General features: G+C 47.4%; 1 protein-coding gene across 1 annotated transcript in view; it reads right to left on the bottom strand.

The window, feature by feature from the left end:
* Positions 1 to 18,519, bottom strand: part of LOC138246630 (guanylate-binding protein 1-like) — a 240,278-nt gene that overhangs the window by 132,090 nt on the left and 89,669 nt on the right. The window contains exon 8 of the mRNA XM_069201343.1: positions 750 to 962. Coding sequence (XP_069057444.1) covers positions 750 to 962 — 213 coding nt within the window. The remainder of the gene's footprint in view (positions 1 to 749; positions 963 to 18,519) is intronic.

The raw sequence follows: 18,519 nt of genomic DNA, 5'->3' as shown, positions 1-18,519 counted from the left end.
TTCCCCCAAAATGGATTTAATTTACGACAGTCCCATAGTGTATGCAACAGAGTACCATCCATCGCACACCCTCTCAGGCAGTGTGGGCTATCTGTTCTACCTATTTTATACAGTAGTACCCGTGTATAATATGCCCTATGAAGTATTTTAAGTTGTATCAAGCGAAAGCAAAAGCTTGTTTTTATTGCAACCAGGCCCGGGAACCCTGTTTAATTTTCCTGTGTACCCATTCTTCAGCAAATGTTGGTTTTATTGCAAATGTTTAATTAACCTGTTCTCTGTAAATGCTGAAAAGACCTAGTTCTACATATAGCACACTGATATTCTTGCTTTCAGTGCACTTTATAAGAATTCCTAAAAATATAAAATATATTGGGCGAACCCTATATTCAGCGATGTCAATTATCATGCAAAAGCTTTCAAGGACGATAGTCTTTTCAAGCACGTGCAACCATAAACCAAACTAACAATAAATGAGGTGCACATGAGCGTGTAGAAAGAAACTGATATTGAAACTGTCCCACTGAAAACTACACATTCCACAGGATGATGCGCTTATCTACTCCTGTTCCGACATTTTGCGTTTGGTGCCTTTCTAGAGCAGACTCAAGGTCATTTAAGCTCTCCCATGGCTGTAGAATACATTATTCAGCTCTCATGTCAATATCTGCTATTATGATAAGCCGCTCTTTCTTATACCATACACACAAGAGCAATGATATCAACCTTCATTGCGGGACTCATCTCACCTTCACACCTTTGTTCGGGATTTCCTGGAACTGCTCCACAACTTTTTTTCTGTCATCAATGTATGCCTTGTGCATACCAGGCTGGCAATAAACCCCACTGGTCATATTATGCTGAAGTTTTGTGGAGAGATCCTTCAGCAGAGACCGGCATTTTTCCAGAGAGACGTTTTCATTCTTTTTAACCATGGCCACATAATTTTCCTCCACTTTTACCTGAGGGACAGAGATTAACACATGTGAGGCAATCAATACTAATTCTGGCACTAGTGTTATAAGGAAGAGAGAAGCACAGAAATAGATAAGCAGGATATGTTTCTTCTAGTTAAATTAGGTTTCGGTTATTGTATTGCATAATGAACAAGTTACTCAACTTTGGCAACGCGGTACCTGGTAGAGACAATATCTAGCCACACATTTCTTACCTTTGAATTTCCTCAGACGGCAGACTGGAGATGTAAGATTTTCATAAGAGGTACCTGTTGGAAAATGGGTTATTGGTAATGGCAGGTAAGTACCTACACTTAGCAATATGCCATTAAACTCCACTTAGGTCCAGTTAGGTCTCAGTAAATTAAACCCAGCTCAACCCTTGGTAGCTTGGCAATGAGCGTAAGGCTTAATTTAGGAGACAAAGTGTAAAGCATTCAAATATCACAAAACAGTAATTAAATAAAACAAGGAAACAGTTTTAAAATCCAAAACCAATTTACATAAATAGATTATATTTTTATCTTTAAAATGACACAAAAACGAATAAAATCGGATAAGGGCAACCGGAGATATGAATTTTTAAAGAATTATTATTTTCTAGCACCTAGAAACAAAATACGCCAATCTGGTCATCTGGTCGCACCTCGACCGGGGCAAAGTCAAAGTTTAAGGCCGACCGCGATGGAGCCCAGCTCGGCTACAGCCCGGGGAGGCCTCGTCAAAAGTTTACCTTCGGACTTAGTTGTTTTTCTGAAGATTTTCTTCAGCGGGACGAACCTGCCAGTCCAATCCGACCTCCTGGAACTCTTCCTCAGATACATGTCGAGGGAGCCCTCGGTGGAGATTTTTACCTTCGGACTTAGTCGTTTTTTCAACGTGAAAATCCTTTGACCGTGGCAAACCTGGATCTTGATCCGACGTACTTGGAGCCCTCCTCGGATACGCTGGCTGGGAGGTCCCGGTCAACTTCCTACGTTCGGACTTAGTCCCTTTTTTGTACATTTTCTTCACCGGGACTAACCTGCAAGTCAGACCGGGTCGCGGTTGAGGCAAGCCGGCTAGAGTTGCCACGCCGGGTCGGTCCCTCTATGGATCTTTTTTCCAAAAGTTCTCAAAGTTCTCCAAACTTCTGGATCTTCTTCCAGATGTTCCTTTAAGGTTCTTTTGGGGTCACAGCTCACCCCAAGGTTCCAGAAGCTCTGAGATGATCCTTGGGGGTGTGGACTACAACTCTTAAAATGCACCTGGCGCAAACTCCTTTTTTGCCACTGGCCAGTGGTCAGCTGGTTGGTTTCTTCAGGAGGTGGTGGAAGGGACTCTGGGTAGCAATTTTTCACCTGTAGCAAACAGGGAGTCCCTCCTTGAACCAGTTGAAGCCAGGCAAAGTCCTTCTTGTGGTAAAGCCCAAGTGTGCAGCTTGTTCAGTCCTTCAGAGTGCAGGGTCCAGGTGCAGGCCAGGGGTCCAGCAGGGCAGTCCTTCTTCTTCTGTAGTTCTGGTAGGGATCTGGTCTGGAACTGAGGTGTGGGTGCAGGACTGCCAGTTTTATCCCTGCTCCTGGGTGAAAAACAGGGGGGTCCACGTTCTCCAATCAGGGGCAGGGTCCTTCCCCCTGTGATGACCACTTCCTGGGAAGTGTGGCAAAAATCAATCCCCGGGGAACAACATTCCTCAAAAATCCATCATGGCTGAAAGTGATTTTTGGAGGTTACATCTGGCTGAGCCCACCCACTGGTGTGGCTAAAAATCCTAAACACACCCCTCTCCTGCCCTCTCCTAATCTAATCAAGGGGGCACCTAATTGTCTGGGTTTGCAGGATGTGGGGGTGTTGCTGGGTTGCTCCAAATGTCCTTCTCTGCCTTTGAAGACCAGTTTGGCACACCTCCCCCTTCCTGCCTCACCATCTCCTGAGGGGAGATCTCCGCCCACAGGCACATCTCTTTGTGTGAAGCCAGGCCACTTCACAACTCATCAAGGCAGCCTTGCCAGGCTGCCAGAGGCTGGCCAATCAGTGCACAGCAGCAAAAAACTGCAGGGCTGAAGTTGGCAACTTTTCAGGTAAAGTTTAAAACGCTTTACCTGAACAAGTTATATTAAATCCAACAACTGGAAGTTGTGGGATTTATTATAACAATTAATTTGATACCAAACTCTTGTATCTGTTACTTAAGGGGACTTTTAAAATTAAAATAAAGTCTCCCCATTCTAGCCTATGGAGGCCATTCACTACAATGAGGGAAAAACGAATTTGGCTGTTTTACCTCACCAGGGCTTATAAAACTACTTTTATAAGGTCCCTGCTTATAGTTACATGGCACCCAGCCCTAGGGGCACGTAGGGCACACCTTAGGGGTGACTTACATGTAAAAATAAGTTAGTTTAAGACTTTGGAACTACTATTAATTTCAAAGTCGAATTTTCATGTAACTTTAATTTAAAAGCAGCTAGCAAGGCAGGCCTGCTTTTAAAATGACACTGGGAACCTCAGCAGTGCACCTATAGGTAGGGCACTACCTATGCTGGGGTCCCTAAACCTCCATGCCCTACCATATACTAGGGACTTATAGGTAGGTTAACTTTGCCAATTATAATTAGCCCAATTTGCATATCCACTTTACACAGAGCACTGGCCCTGGGACTGGTAAGCAGTACCCAGGGCACAGCCAAGAGTCAGTAACCAACAGTACCTGTCCAAAACGTTTGGGGGTGACCAGGGCAAAAAGGAGGACTTTTCTACAGTACCCCTGTGAGCCAGAAGGTGGCATGGATCGGCTCTGCACAGGGTAATCCGCCCCAGAAGTGACGTCCATGTCACCTACATAGACGCCAACTTGGCATGCTGATGTCAGTTACTTTTCACGACTTTCTAAGCCAGAAACACAGAGCCATGAAGTACACTGACACTGGTGTGTCCACATTAAGGCAGTGATGGGGATCATCCCAAACCCCAGAAATCTGTCTGCAAAATGGGGAGGCTAGGTGGGTCAGTAAGGAATCTGCTGCTAGATATTGTCTCTACCAGATAAGACGTTACCGAAGGTAAGTAACTTGTTTATCAGGTTGAGACTTCTAGCTGTAGATTTCTTACCTTTGATTAGATACCCAGGCAATACCATCCTAAGTGGTGGGACTGTGGACAAATTTAAACAAGGATGGCCTGCAGGACCGAATGGGAGACATGCCAATCCCTGTGAACCTCACTGTTTAGGCAGTAATGTTAGGTAAAAGTGTGCAAGGAAGCCCATGTTGCTGCCTGGCAGATGTCCAGGACTGGGACTCCATGTGCTAATGCAATGGTCACAGCTTTGGCTCTTGTGGAATGAGCGCGCAATCCCTCAGGGGGTTGCTCTTGGCCAACGCATAGCAGATTGTGATGCACAGTAACCTATTGGGAGATGGTATGTTTCTGGACCATCCAACCTTTCTTTGCACCAACATACCCTACAAAGAGTTGGTCGTCCACCTGGAACTCTTTTGTGCGATTCAGGTGAATGACATTGCTCTTTTTGGGTCCAGATGGTGGAGTCACACCATTTCTTTAGAGGGATGTGGCGGAGCATACAAGATGGGCAAGGTGGCATAATGGCCCACATGGAATGGTGCTACCATGTTTGACAGGAAGGAGGCCCTACTGTGAAGTACCAGTTCGTCTGGAAAAACTGACAAGAAGGGAGGCTTGAATGATAAAGCCTGCAGCTCACTCACCCTCCAGGCAGATGTATTTGGCATGAGTGCTGTTTTGATCGTGAGCAGTCGGAGGGGGCAATTATGAAGAGGCTCAAGAGGAGCACACATCAAGAAAGTTCGGGCCAAATTAAGGTCCCACTGAGGCATAATAAAAGGAGAAGGGGGAAACATATGTACAACGCCCTTCAGAAATCTATTTATAATGGAGGCTTTAAAAAAAGAGGGTTGGTCAGGCAGCTGCTAGAAGGCAGACAGAGCAGAAAGATAACCCTTCAGAGTAACCAAAGTACAGCCCTACCGGGCAAAGGTAAGAATGAAAAGAAGGACATCAGAGAGAGAAGTAGAAAGAAGGTCAATAGACTATTCTGCACAATATAATACAAATTTCTTCCATCTGCAAGTGTATACCATCTTGGTGGATGGATACGTGGCTGCCAGAATAACACTGCAGACTTTGGGAGGAAAGTTGAAAGCTGTCAACTGCCACCACTCAATCTCCACGCAAGAAGGCAGAGAGTTGACAGGTTTAGGAGGAGGATCCTCCCCTGCTGCTGTAACAGAAGATCCTCCTGAAGGGGCAGCCTGATCGGAGGACTGATCATATTCAGAAGATCTGGATACCAGACTCTCTGTGCCCAGTCCTGAGCCACAAGGATGACTTTGTCCCGGTTGTTCCTGTTCTTCTTGAGCAGGAGTGGTATGGGCGGAAAGGTGTACAAGAGGCCTGAGTTCCACTTGAGGCAAAAAGCATCTCAGAAGGAGAGCCACCTTGGAAACTCCAGCGTGCAAAACTACTGACATTGCGCATTCTTGATGGAGGCAAACAGATCTCACCAATGCTCGCCTCACTGCCGAAAGAGACCTTACACCACTTCTGGGTGGAGACTCCATTCGTGATCCACTAGGCATCGACGGATGAGTTTGTCCACTCTTGTTTTCAGGGAACCTCCCAGATGCTGAACCACCAGGGATATGCCCCGCTTTTCCAGATATGTCCAGAGACACAGAGCATCTTGACGGAGGGTTCACAACCCCACCCTCCCCGTTTATTGCAGTACCACATGGCGGTGGTGTTGTTCATGAACACCTGCATTAGCCTTCCCTTGATGGAGAGTAGAAAGGCTTTCAATGGCATTCGGCTCGCACGGTGATCCAACATGTTGATGTGGAGTCAGGATTCCACTGGAGTCTGGAGTCCTCTGATCTCCACAGCTCCTGGGCTGTCTCATCCCAGGAGTGACACATCTATCACTACTGTGAGATCTGGTTGAAGAAGGGAGAGGGGGCTGCCTCTGACTCAATTGCTGTTTGTTAGCCACCACTGCAGGTCCTTTACTGTTCCCTCAGAGATCTGGCTCATGTCAAAGAGATTCCCCTGATGCTGCGCTCATTGAAACTTCAGGTCTCATTGCAGAGCCTGCATATGCCATCTGGCATGTGTCACTAGCAGGATGCAGGAGACCTGAGTCAATGTGAGCATCTTGAATTTCTTCTTTCTGAGGAAGGGGTTGAGAGTTTGGAAAGCTAGGATACAGCAAGAACACTTGTCTTTTTTGGGGACCACAAAGTAGCAGGAGTAGCAAACACAGGCTACTTCTGGTCCTGGAACCACTTCTCTGGCTCCATTGGTCAAGAGAGCCTTGACGTCCTTGAGGAGCAAGGATAGATGACCTGCTGTCAGCAAATCATAAGATGGAGGTATGGACGGAGGAATAAATTCAAAGGGGAGGGAGTAGCTCCTCTGGATGATCTGTAAGACCCAACTGTCTGATGTTATGGACTGTCAGTGGTGGAGATGATGGCAGATTCTGACACCAACTGGACGCCTATGATCTTGAAGGGCAAGATTAGGAGTGTAGGAAAGTACCATCTTGTCTGGCATGTTACCCCCATATTTCACTGTATATATGTTGTTTTAATGTATGTGTCACTGGGACCCTGCCAGCCAGGGCCCCAGTGCTCATAAGTGTGCCCTGTATGTGTTTCCTGTGTGATGACTTACTGTCTCACTGAGGGTCTGCTAACCAGAACCTCAGTGGTTATGCTCTCTCTGCTTTCTAAATTGTCACTAACAGGCTAGTGACCAATTTCACTAATTCACATTGGCATACTGGATCACCCTTATAATTCCCTAGTATTTGGTACTGAGGTACCCAGGGTATTGGGCTTCCAGGAGATCCCTATGGGCTGCAGCATTTATTTTGCCACCCATAGGGAGCTCTGACAATTCTTACACAGGCCTGCCACTGCAGCCTGAGTGAAATAACGTCCACGTTATTTCACAGCCATTTACCACTGCACTTAAGTAACTTATAAGTCACCTATATGTCTAACCTTTACCTGGTGAAGGCTGGGTGCTAAGTTACTTAGTGTGTGGGCACCCTGGCACTAGCCAAAGTGCCCCCACATTGTTCAGAGCAAATTCCCCGGACTTTGTGAGTGCGGGGACACCATTTCACACGTGCACTATACATAGGTCACTACCTATGTATAGCGTCACAATGGTAACTCCGAACATGGCCATGTAACATGTCTAAGATCATGGAATTGTCACCCCAATGCCATTCTGGCATTGGGGAGACAATTCCATGATCCCTGAGTTTCTAGCACAGACCCGGGTACTGCCAAACTACCTTTCCCGGGGTTTCACTGCAGCTGCTGCTGCTGCCAACCCCTCAGACAGGTTTCTGTCCTCCTGGGGTCCAGCCAGGCCTGGCCCAGGAAGGCAGAACAAAGGACTTCCTCAGAGAGAGGGTGTTACACCCTCTCCCTTTGGAAAAAGGTGTCAGGGCTGGGGAGGAGTAGCCTCCCCCAGCCTCTGGAAATGCTTTGATGGGCACAGATGGTGCCCATCTCTGCATAAACCAGTCTACACTGGTTCAGGGATCCCCCAGCCCTGCTCTGGCGCGAAACTGGACAAAGGAAAGGGGAGTGACCACTCCCCTGACCTGCACCTCCCAGGGGGGGTGCCCCGAGCTCCTCCAGCGTGCCCCAGACCTCTGCCATCTTGGATTCAGAGGTGTGCTGGCACACTGGACTGCTCTGAGTGGCCAGGGCCAGCAGGTGACATCAGAGACTCCTTCTGATAGGCTCTTACCTGTGTTACTAGCCTATCCTCCTTCCTACGTAGCCAAACCTCCTTTTCTGGCTACTTAGGGACTCTGCTTTGGGGAATTCTTCGTACACCGAATGCAAGAGCTCACCAGAGTTCCTCTGCATCTCTCTCTTCACCTTCTGCCAAAGGATCGACCACTGACTGCTCAGGACGCCTGCAAAACCGCAACAAAGTAGCAAAGATGACTACTGCAACCTTGTATCGCTTATCCTGCCGCCTTCTCAACTGTTTCATGGTGGTGCATGCTCTGGGGGTAGCCTGCCTCCTTTCTGCACCAGGAGCTCTGAAGAAATTTCCTGTGGGTCGACGGAATCTTCCCCCTGCAACCGCAGGCAATAAAAGACTGCATCACCCGTCCTCTGGGTCCCCTCTCAGCACGATGAGCATGGTCCCTGGAACTCAGCAACTCTGTCCAAGTGACTCCCACAGTCCAGTGACTCTTCACTCCAAGTTTGGTGGAGGTAAGTCCTTGCCTCCCCACGCTAGACTGCATTGCTGGGTACCACGTTATTTGCTGCAGCTCCGGCTCCTGTGCACTCTTCCAGGATTTCCTTTGTGCACAGCCAAGCCTGGGTCCCCGACACTGTAACCTGCAGTGCACAACCTTCTGAGTTGTCCTCCGGCGTCGTGGGACTCCCTTCTCTGACTTCGGGTGGACTCCGGTTCACTCCTCTTCCAAGTGCCTGTTCTGGTACTTCTGCGGGTGCTGCCAGCTTCTGTGAGGGCTCCCTCACTTGCTGGGCGCCCCCTCTGTCCCCTCATCCAAGTGGCGACATCCTGGTCCCTCCTGGGCCACAGCAGCATCCAAAAACCCTAACCACGACCCTTGCAGCTAGCAAGGCTTTGTTTGCGGTCTTTCTGCGTGGGAACACCTCTGCAAGCTTCTTCACGACGTGGGACATCCATCCTCCAAAGGGGAAGTTTCTAGCCCTCTTCGTTCTTGCAGAATCCACAGCTTCTACCTTCCGGTGGCAGCTCCTTTGTACCCTCAGCTGGCATTTCCTGGGCATCTGCCCACTCTCGACATTGTCGCGACTCTTGGACTTGGTCCCCTTGTTTCACAGGTACTCAGGTCCGGAAATCCACTGTTGTTGTTTTGCTGGTGTTGGTCTTCCTTGCAGAAACCCGCTATCATGACTTCTGTGCTCTCTGGGGGTTGTAGGTGCACTTTAGACCTACTTTTTAGGGTCTTGGGGTGGGCTATTTTTCTAACCCTCACTGTTTTCTTACAGTCCCAGCGACCCTCTACATGCTCACATAGGTTTGGGGTCCATGTGTTGTTCGCATTCCACTTTTGGAGTATATGGTTTGTGTTGCCCCTATACATATGTGCTCCTATTGCAATCTATTGTAACTTTACACTGCTTGCATTACTTCCTTTTGCTATTACTGCATATTTTTGGTATTGTGTACATATATCTTGTGTATATTTGGCATCCTCATACTGAGGGTACTCACTGAGATACTTTTGACATATTGTCATAAAAATAAAGTACCTTTATTTTTAGTATATCTGTGTATTGTGTTTTCTTATGATGTTGTGCATATGACCCCAGTGGTATAGTAGGAGCTTTGCATGTCTCCTAGTTCAGCCTAAGCTGCTCTGCTATAGCTACCTACTATCAGCCTAAGCTGCTAGAAACACCTCTTCTACACTAATAAGGGATAACTGGACCTGGTACAGAGTGTAAGTACCCCTTGGTACCAACTATAAGCCAGGCCAGCCTCCTACAAGGAGGGCTTAGAGGCTGCAGCTGCCAGGGGTTGTGGTGTTTGTAGCAGACCAATGGCTACCTGACCCACGAGGTTATTAAGAACTGTACCCACACATAGGCTTGGAAGTGTGTGCAAGACGGAGGCTGGGATAGGGCTGGAATGGTTGAAGGGTAGAGAGCCTCGTTGATTTATGGTAAACTGGGCCACAAAATAATTGAATATTACTGGTATTGCCACTGCACACTGGTCCTAAACGTTCACACCCCATTTCTCATGTTTTAATAAAAACCTACATTTTTTTTGTAGTTGTTCACAGGAGTTCACAGCACGTTCGGAAGTCAATTTATCTGTTGTATTGAAAGGCCCACATTAGGCTTTGGGAAGCTTTAGGAAAGGGAAGGTGTTGGGAAATTGGTCGGCAATAGGAATTGTTAACAACCTTTAGCCTGCTCCTAAATCGGTAGGGTTCGAGAGTATGTTTCTTAAAAGAAGAATAGAACTTTTATTTACATGTCAGTAAGAAGGATAGTTAAAACACTGAGGCATTGGCAGTGTGTGGTCTGTACTGGATCAGATAGCACTTTGTGGATGTTAGCTTCCATGTTCTCTCAAAGATGGGAGCTGCAGAGGCGACAGATCAAGTAAGTATTTTTAGCTGATTGCCTTGTGCTTTCAGACCGCCGCATAGCCAAAAAAGCTAAAAATTGTCCATGGGTGGGCTTTTATAAGCTAAGGTGGATCAATGCAACAGATGAGTTTGATCTGGTTTACTACTCAGGCCCCCATTATGAGTGGGCCAGTAAAGTCCACGGATCCACCCCCCCTTCTTAATGACCATTGCTGTGAGTTCCACTCATGACAGACAGTTGTTGGGAAATGATGGGAGCAATGAGGAATAACATGCAGGAGTCGATGTTCCAATATTACTTCTCACATGTTTGCCCCTGTGCTTCACATAAAGACCTTGTGATTCTACCTACCATGCCCACTGGAGTTAACAAGCTGCTTATAACGATCATTTCAGTGACAAAATTATAGTTGAATATACCTAAAGAAAGGTAAGGAAGAAGTTGTCCACGTGTGGTGAGATGCTCACAGTAACCACCTGAGATACACAGGCTTATGTTTATTTCTTGGTTCGCTCTGAGAATCAGAATGATGAAAGACTAGAGGGTACATATGTAGGAAAGTACCTTCTTTCGTGGCATGTTACCCCCATTTTTACCTGTATGTCAGTATGTTTTTGCCTGTCTCACTGGGATCCTGCTGGTCAGGACCCCAGTTCTCATAGTTTGTGGCCTAATGTGTGTGTTGTGAATAGTGCTTAACTGTGTCACTGAGGCTCTGCTAATCAGAACCTCAGTGATTATGCTCTCTCTGCTTTTAAATTTGTCACTATAGGCTAGTGACTTCATTTACCAATTTCAATTGGCACACTGGACCCCCCTTATACGTCCCTAGGATATGGTACCTAGGTTCCCAGGGCATTGGGGTTCCAGGAGATCCATATGGGCTGCAACATTTCTTTTGCCATCCATAAGGAGCTCAGACAAACCCTTCCACAGGCCTGCCATTGTAGCCTACGTGAAATAGTGCACACACTCTTTCACAGTCATTTTTACTGCACTTAAATAACTTATAAGTCACCTATATGTCTAACCTTCATTTACTGAAGGTTAGGTGCAAAGTTAGTAAGTGTGAGGACACCCGTGCACTAGCAAAGGTGCCCCCACATAGTTCAGGGCCAATTCCCGGGACTTTTGGGACGCCATTACACGTGTGCACTACATATAGGTCAATACCTATATGTAGCTTCAGAATGGTAATTCCGAATATGGCCATGTAAGGTGTCTAAGATCATGGAATTGTCCCCCCATTCCAAATTTGGTATTGGGGAACCAATTCCATACATCCTGGGGGCTCCACCATGGACCCCCAGTACTGCCAAACCAGCTCTCCTCAGAGAGCTACAGCTGCTGCCACCTCACAGACAGGGTTCTGCCCTCCTGGGGTCTAAGCAGTTCAGTCCCAGGAAAGCAGAACAAAGCATTTCCTTTGGGAGGAGGGTGTTATACCCACTCCCTTTGGAAAGAGGTGCAACAGGCTTGGGAGAGGCAGCCTCCCCCAGCCTCTGGAAATGCTTTGAAGGGCACAGATGGTGCCCTCCTTGCATAAGCCAGTCTACAACGGTTCAGGGACCCCCAGTCCCTGCTCTGGTGTGGAACTGGACAAAGGAAAGGGGAGTGACCACTCCCCTGTCCATCACCACCCCAGGGGTGGTGCCCAGAGCTCCTCCAGTGTGTCCCAGACTTCAGCCATCTTGTTTTCCAAGGTGTGGGGACATGCTAGAGGCCTCTGAGTGGCTAGTACCAGCAGGTGACGTCAGAGACCCCTCCTGATAGATCCATACCTGATAAGGCAGCCAATCCCCCTCTCAGGGCTATTTATGGTCCCTCCTGTGGGTTTCTCTTCAGATTCTACTCGCAAGTTTCCAGCAGGAATCCTCTGCAACTACTACTTCATCCTCTGACCTAAGATCCACCGCAGACTGCTCCAGGAACCAATGTAATAGCAACAAAGTATCCAGAAGGGCTACTTTTCCTCTGCAACTTCAGCTCCAGCCAGCAACTGCAACAGTTTCCATGGTGTGCACGCTCTGGGGACTCCCTGTCTTCACCCGTCTCCAGAAGGACTGACGAAATCTCCCGTGGAGCGACGGAGTCACTTCCTTGCTCACGCAGGCACCTTCTAAGTCGACGACCTGTTCTCTTGGACTCCTCTCCTTGCGACGAGCTTGCTTCTTGGAACACAGGTGGTAGACCCCTTCGATACTGTCCTGAGGTCCTGCTGTCCCAATTTGGAGGAGGTAAGAGCTTGCCTTCCCCGACTACGACAGTACCCATGTGCACCGCATCTTCTTCACCTCCTGAGGCCTCGGTGCACTATTTGCAAAATTCCTACATGCACAGCCTGGCCCAGGTCCTCAGCACTCTATCTTGTGACGCTCAAGTCACTGAGTTGACCTCCGGCGGTGTGGGACCTTCCTTTGTAGTGCTGCACCAACCACATTTTGTACCTCCTTTGTCCCCGTGTCCTGGGACTCTCGTTGGCACTGTCTGGTCGACTGAGGGCTCTCTTAAGTGTTGAGAGCCCCCTCTTCCTCCTCACACAGAGTTGAGGCCCCCCAGGTCCCTCCTGGGTCCAGACAGCGCCATTTTAACAAAAACGTGACTTTGCCGGAACCAAGGCTTGTTGGATGAATCCAGTGCCAAAACTCACCTGCATCCAACATCTCTTCGTGGGACATCCATTGCATCATGCAGGAACCCACTGACATCTTCCTTGGGTGCATTTCTGCAGTCTTCGTTCAACAGGGCACTCTTCCTTTGCACTCTCTTCTGGGTTGGCAGGGGCTCCAGTCCTTCCTGGAACTTCTTCCGATTTCTGGACTTAGTCTCCTTCCTTTGCGGGTCTTCAAGTCCAGGAATCTACCATTTGTTGTTTGCAGTCTTGCTTGGTTCTTGTGATAACTCTAATCACGACTTGCAGTGTGTCCTAAGGAAACTTGCAGTACTTTACTCCTACTTTCCTGGGCTCTGCGGTGGGTATTCTTACTCTCCCAGTGATTCTCTACACACTACACTTGTCTAGGGGGGAATTCGTGGTTCGCATTCTACTTTCTTAGTGTATGGGTTGTGTTGCCCCTAGACCTATTTTCTCCCATTGAATTCTATAGCATTTCCTATATCGTTTGCACTATACTATGCCTAATTACTTGCCTTATTTTGGTATCTAGAGTATATATTGTGTATAATACTTACCTCCAGAAGGAGTATTGCTTCTAAGAATCTTTTGGTACTGTGTCACCCAAATTAACTACCTTTATTCTTGGTAACACTGAGTACTGTCTTTACTTGTGTGATAAATACTGTGTAATTATAAGTGGTATTGCAGGAGCTTTGCATGTCTCCTAGTTCAGCCTAAGCTGCTCTGCTATAGCTACCTCTATCAGCCTAAGCTGCTAGAACACTACTAAATTTCACTAATAAGGGATAACTGGACCTGGTATAAGGTGTAAATACCCAGGGTACCCACTGCAAACCAGGCCAGCCTCCTACAACATACTGCTAAAATACAGATAAACATTCAAGTAAAACATTTTTGACGGAAAGAAAGACATACTCCTTGTGATCAATGAGTGGATTAATGACCTCAACTGTTGGGACAGGATATAGCGCAGCAGTCAGAGCTGGGGATCTGTGTTAGAGCCTCGATGTCAACGCAATGTCCTGTGATTCTGGGTAAATTACTTAATCTCCCCATGCCCATAGACAGTGCCTGGATACCCTCACGGGTGATAAGCTGTGCTATATAAATCTACATATTTCATTTAATTTATTTAAAGGACTTAACTCACCAATGAAAAGTCATAAGATGTGGAGTACTAGGAATAGGTGAGATGTGTTGCGACTACAGAGAGCTCACCTTAAGGGATGAAATATTGATCTTTTACCCAACAACCTTCTTTTTCCTAGTTTGTTCCAGTAAGATTGAGTTGAAGTTGGCTTTCGACAAAGATTTTTCCCATTATCCCTATAGTGGGACAAAAGGATAACAAAGAAAGGAGAAAAGTCCTTCTTAGGGAAATGCACAATTGGGAATTGGTAACACTGTTGTTGTCTTGTGCATCCAGTACCAAACAAGAAATTTCTAGATTTAATCGTAGATGGCTTGGAGGACAACATAGAAGGAAAATCCTACAGCTAGCCAATTTTAAATTAGTGATGGACTGCAGGATAGGTGTTGGGACGAAAAAGTCCTCTGCATGGTAAAAGACTTGTACCCCTACCCTGAGCATCCAGCTGTACTGTTGTCTGGATCCCTAATGCTGATTTTTGTTGTCATAGACAAACACCAATCATGCAAGTGTGTCATGACACTGGACTCTATCACAAGTTCCAGTCTTGTGACGAGGCAAGTCAACCAAAGATCTACTATTACTATGGTAAAAGGCTACTGCTTCACCAGGAGTTGAGCAGCACAGCGCAGTGGTGACAGCATACCATGTAATGATCACTAGTAGTGAACAGGTCCTTTTTACCCCATGTTACTAGAGTGAGGTCTAAAGGCTCATTCACCTTTTTAAAATTCCTCTGCATCAGGAAGATGTAGACTGCTGGCAGGAGTAGTGAATCTGCACTGGATGACTCTGTGTCTGGGAAGGATACAGTACAGGGAAAGAGAAGTAGTGTGCAGTGTGTGTGTGGTTAGTGCATGTACTGGGTGTGTGCATGCCTGTGAGGAATACACTACATGAGAGATGTAGTGCTGGGAGGGGCATGCAGGGTGTATGTGTGTTTCCAAGAGGTACAATACATGCATGCTGAAGTATTGTGCAGCGCACATGGGGGGAGTCTGTGTGCTGGCAGTTTGCAAAATTCACACCCTGGTACAATACGTACAATACAAAAAGGCTACAGTACTGAACAGTGTGTGCAGATGGAATGTGAATGCTAGATGTATGTGTCTGTAGTGAAATAAAACATGGAGGTTACAGTACCTTACGGTCTGTGTGCTGTGTATGTATACTAAGAACTAGTGTGCCTGCCATGCCATGATACATTACATGGATGACCCCGGTTTCCATTTTCAGAAACCCAGGCCTGCCTGGTGAAGACATGATGAGTAGAGAAATCAACCCAGAGAGATGTGTGGATTGATGCATTCCTGTGAGCTAGGTAGGGCACACTGGAGGGAAAACCAAGAGACTCCCCTTACACTTCAAAGGACTGCTCTTTGATTCAGTGATAGATCACAAGGAAGGGGCCTGAACAAATCTCAGGAAGGAGATGGGTCTGCTAATTGACTCATAAAGAGCAGAGCTGGGAGCCCAGGATTAACCGTTTGATGCACAAATCACTGTGTCTGACATCCAGGTGTGAACACTGTGTGAGAAGGGGAAACTCTGCAAGACTTCTGCCTGTGACCAGGACTGGGGCCAAGGCCTGTTAGTTTACCTGCACCCAGAGAAACCAAGACCACCTGCCCTGGAGCACCAATGACTGCTTGCTTGCCAAGACCAATGTGCCCTGTGAGGGAGAGGAGAGCGTTAGAGGGAGCAAGGGCCAGTGGGAAGCACTACTGAAAGGTCTCCCTGTGTGAGGTGTGAGGATATAGCTGTCCACCGATTGGGTCATTTGGTCCTGTGCAGGATTGTTTTGGCAAGCCCCAGGTGGCAGAAGAGGGCCACTGTGGACTGTGCTGTGCAATCAAAGTCATGCAGGGAGTGCTGAGTCCATACTGTCTTGTTGGGTGACCCCATAAGACACAGGGGCCACTGTTGAATTGATTGTGCTTCAAGCGTGCCAGCGACTTGTGCCTGCCTTAGCGGTGACTCCTTATGTCAGGAAGGGCAGCGGTGATGTCAGCAATTACACCAGAGAAGTTTGTGCTGTGCCTTAAATGCCAGTATGCCAAGAGGGGCTGCTGATACTAACTTTTCCAAGAGTTCGGGCTGTTGTTTGGTAAAAGATTGAGATAGAGAACAGAGAGTTAAGCCCCAGCCCCTGACTGACTCCCGAGCAATGTGGAGAATGCGAGGAAGAGGTCACACTACCGTTGGGCTTCGGTCAGGAGCTGAAGGTTTGTATCAATGCTCCACACCTGTGTGAGGCAAATGGACTTATAGCATGTTCACAGGCTGGATGCATCTCTGATTACAGAGGATGCCAGCAGCACCACTTGGAAAAGAGCCCGCCGAGTGCTGCCGGATGCATGTAGCACAAGTTGCCCGACTTCTCCAAATAGGACCAGGGCTTATGAGCGACTGCGGTCCAGGCATCTGTTCAACTGCTGAACACTTCCTATCTGCAGGAGCTGGTAAGGCTTGAATCAGGCCTACTGCGATACTGAAGGTGCTGTGGAACCTTAGAAATGTTTGACTAATTCCTAAAGAGTTAAAGGGGTACCCTTCAGTACGGCCTACTTGTGAGCATTCTCTGAATCCAGCCACAGTGAATGGGGAATAATCCCAACCACATTGCGAGGAAGATAGGGAGACAGGGAATCACCAGATAATCACTGGAGTAGCCCCTGTGTGCCCAGTGGCCCTCTGAAAGAGGATCTGACAATAGGTATTTCAACTGCATTCACACATTGATATGAGAGCATGGGCTTTACTGATTTTGATCAACACAATTTGGACAAGGGCAATGTGTTTTTCTTCTACTTACATGTTATGTTATGTATATTTTCATAGTGCACTATCCTGGCTGGGCTAGCCATGCCTCTAGTAGGTTGGTTAATTAACAAGACAAGTCTTCAGCTTCTTATGGAATTCAAGAAGAGAGGAGAAGGCTCTGATGTGGAGTGGGAGGAGATGCAACTGTGCAGGTAGTTGGGGCTTAATTTGCATAGTTTCTTGAATGTGTTTGTGAGGAGTCGGAAGGGAGTGCATTTGTGGATCAGGAGCCAGTGGAGCTCCTAAATGTGTGTTGTGAGGTGAGTTCAGAGTGAGAGGTTGAGGAAGAATCTGGATGGCGAGTTCTGGAAGATATTCAGTCTTCAAGTGCAAAGAGTAGTCCAACTGGCAGGGGACTAGAAAGCGAGTGACAGATTTTCTTGTGTTGGTTGGAATCCATTTGTAGACCTTCCTGAACATTGCCAGGGTGTAGAAGCAGGTTGCAGTGGCAGCGATGACTTGTGCAGACGTGTCCAGTTTGCTGTTGATAATTACTGTGAGGTTCCTGGCTTGGGTTCTGAGTATGCGTCCAAGTTCAGCGGGCCATCAGTTGAAGCCCCATGATGAGATGTTCTTGCTGGAGATCACTACTTTGGTCTTGTTGGAGCTTGAGACAGTTAGCTTTCATCCAGTTAGCGACTTTGGTCATGCAGGAACTGAAATTGTTTGTTGTGTTGGGGGTCTTGTCCACTGAGAGAAAGTAGCCTCTTTCTAGCATGGTTACCCCCACTTTTGGCCTCTTTGGGAATGTTTGTCAGTGTGTTTTTACTGTCTCACTGGGATCCTGCTAGCCAGGACCCCAGTGCTCATAGTTTATAACCCTCTTTGTCAGTGTGTTTTGCCTGTCTCACTGGGATCCTGAGAGCCAGGACCCCATGCTCATAGTCTGTGGCCTATGTGTCTTGTCAGTATGCTTAACTGTGTCACTGAAGTTCTGCTAATCAGAACTCCAGTGCTTATGCTCTCTCTACTTACCAAATTTGTCACTATAGTTTAGTGACTCCATTTCCAATTCCAATTGGCACACTGGACCCCCCTTATAAGTCCCTAGTATATGGTACGTAGGAACCCAGGGCATTGGGTTTCCAGGAGATCCCTATGGGCTGCAGCATTTCATGTGCCATCCATAAGGAGCTCAGACAAACCTTTCTTCAGGACTGCCACTGCAGCCTGAGTGAAATAGTGCCCACACTATTTCACAGCAATTTCCACTGCACTTAAGTAACTTATAAGTCACCTATATGTCTAACCTTCATTTACAGAAGGCTAGGTTCAAAGTTACTAAATGTGAGGGGACCCTTGCACTAGCAAAGGTGCCCCCACATTGCCCAGGGCCAAATCCCCAGACTTTGTGAGTGCCAGGACACCATTATAAGCGTGCACTACATATATGTCAATACATTTATGTAGCTTCTCAATGGTAACTCTGAACATGGCCATGTGAGGTGTCTAAGATCATGGAATTGTCCCCCCAATTCAAATTTGGTATTGGAAGGCCAATTCCATGCACCCTGGGGGGCTCCACCATGGGCCCCCAGTACTGCCAAACTAGCTCGCTGAGGTTTCCAAGGCAGGCCCAGCTGCTGCCACCTCACAGACAGGTTTCTGCCCTCCTGGGGGCTGAGCAGCTTAGTCCCAGGAAGGCAGAACAATGTATTTCCTTTGGGAGGAGGGTGTTACACCCTCCCCCTTTGGAAATAGGTGTAACAGGCTTGGGAGGGGTAGCCTCCCAGAGCCTCTGGAAATGCTTTGAAGGGCAAAGATGGTGCCCTCCTTGCATAAGGCAGTCTACACTGGTTCAGG

This window comes from Pleurodeles waltl, chromosome 7 (assembly GCF_031143425.1).
Source record: "Pleurodeles waltl isolate 20211129_DDA chromosome 7, aPleWal1.hap1.20221129, whole genome shotgun sequence".
NCBI lineage: Eukaryota > Metazoa > Chordata > Amphibia > Caudata > Salamandridae > Pleurodeles > Pleurodeles waltl.
Note: the sequence above shows the minus strand (reverse complement) of the source record. Positions and strands in the feature narration are given on the sequence as shown.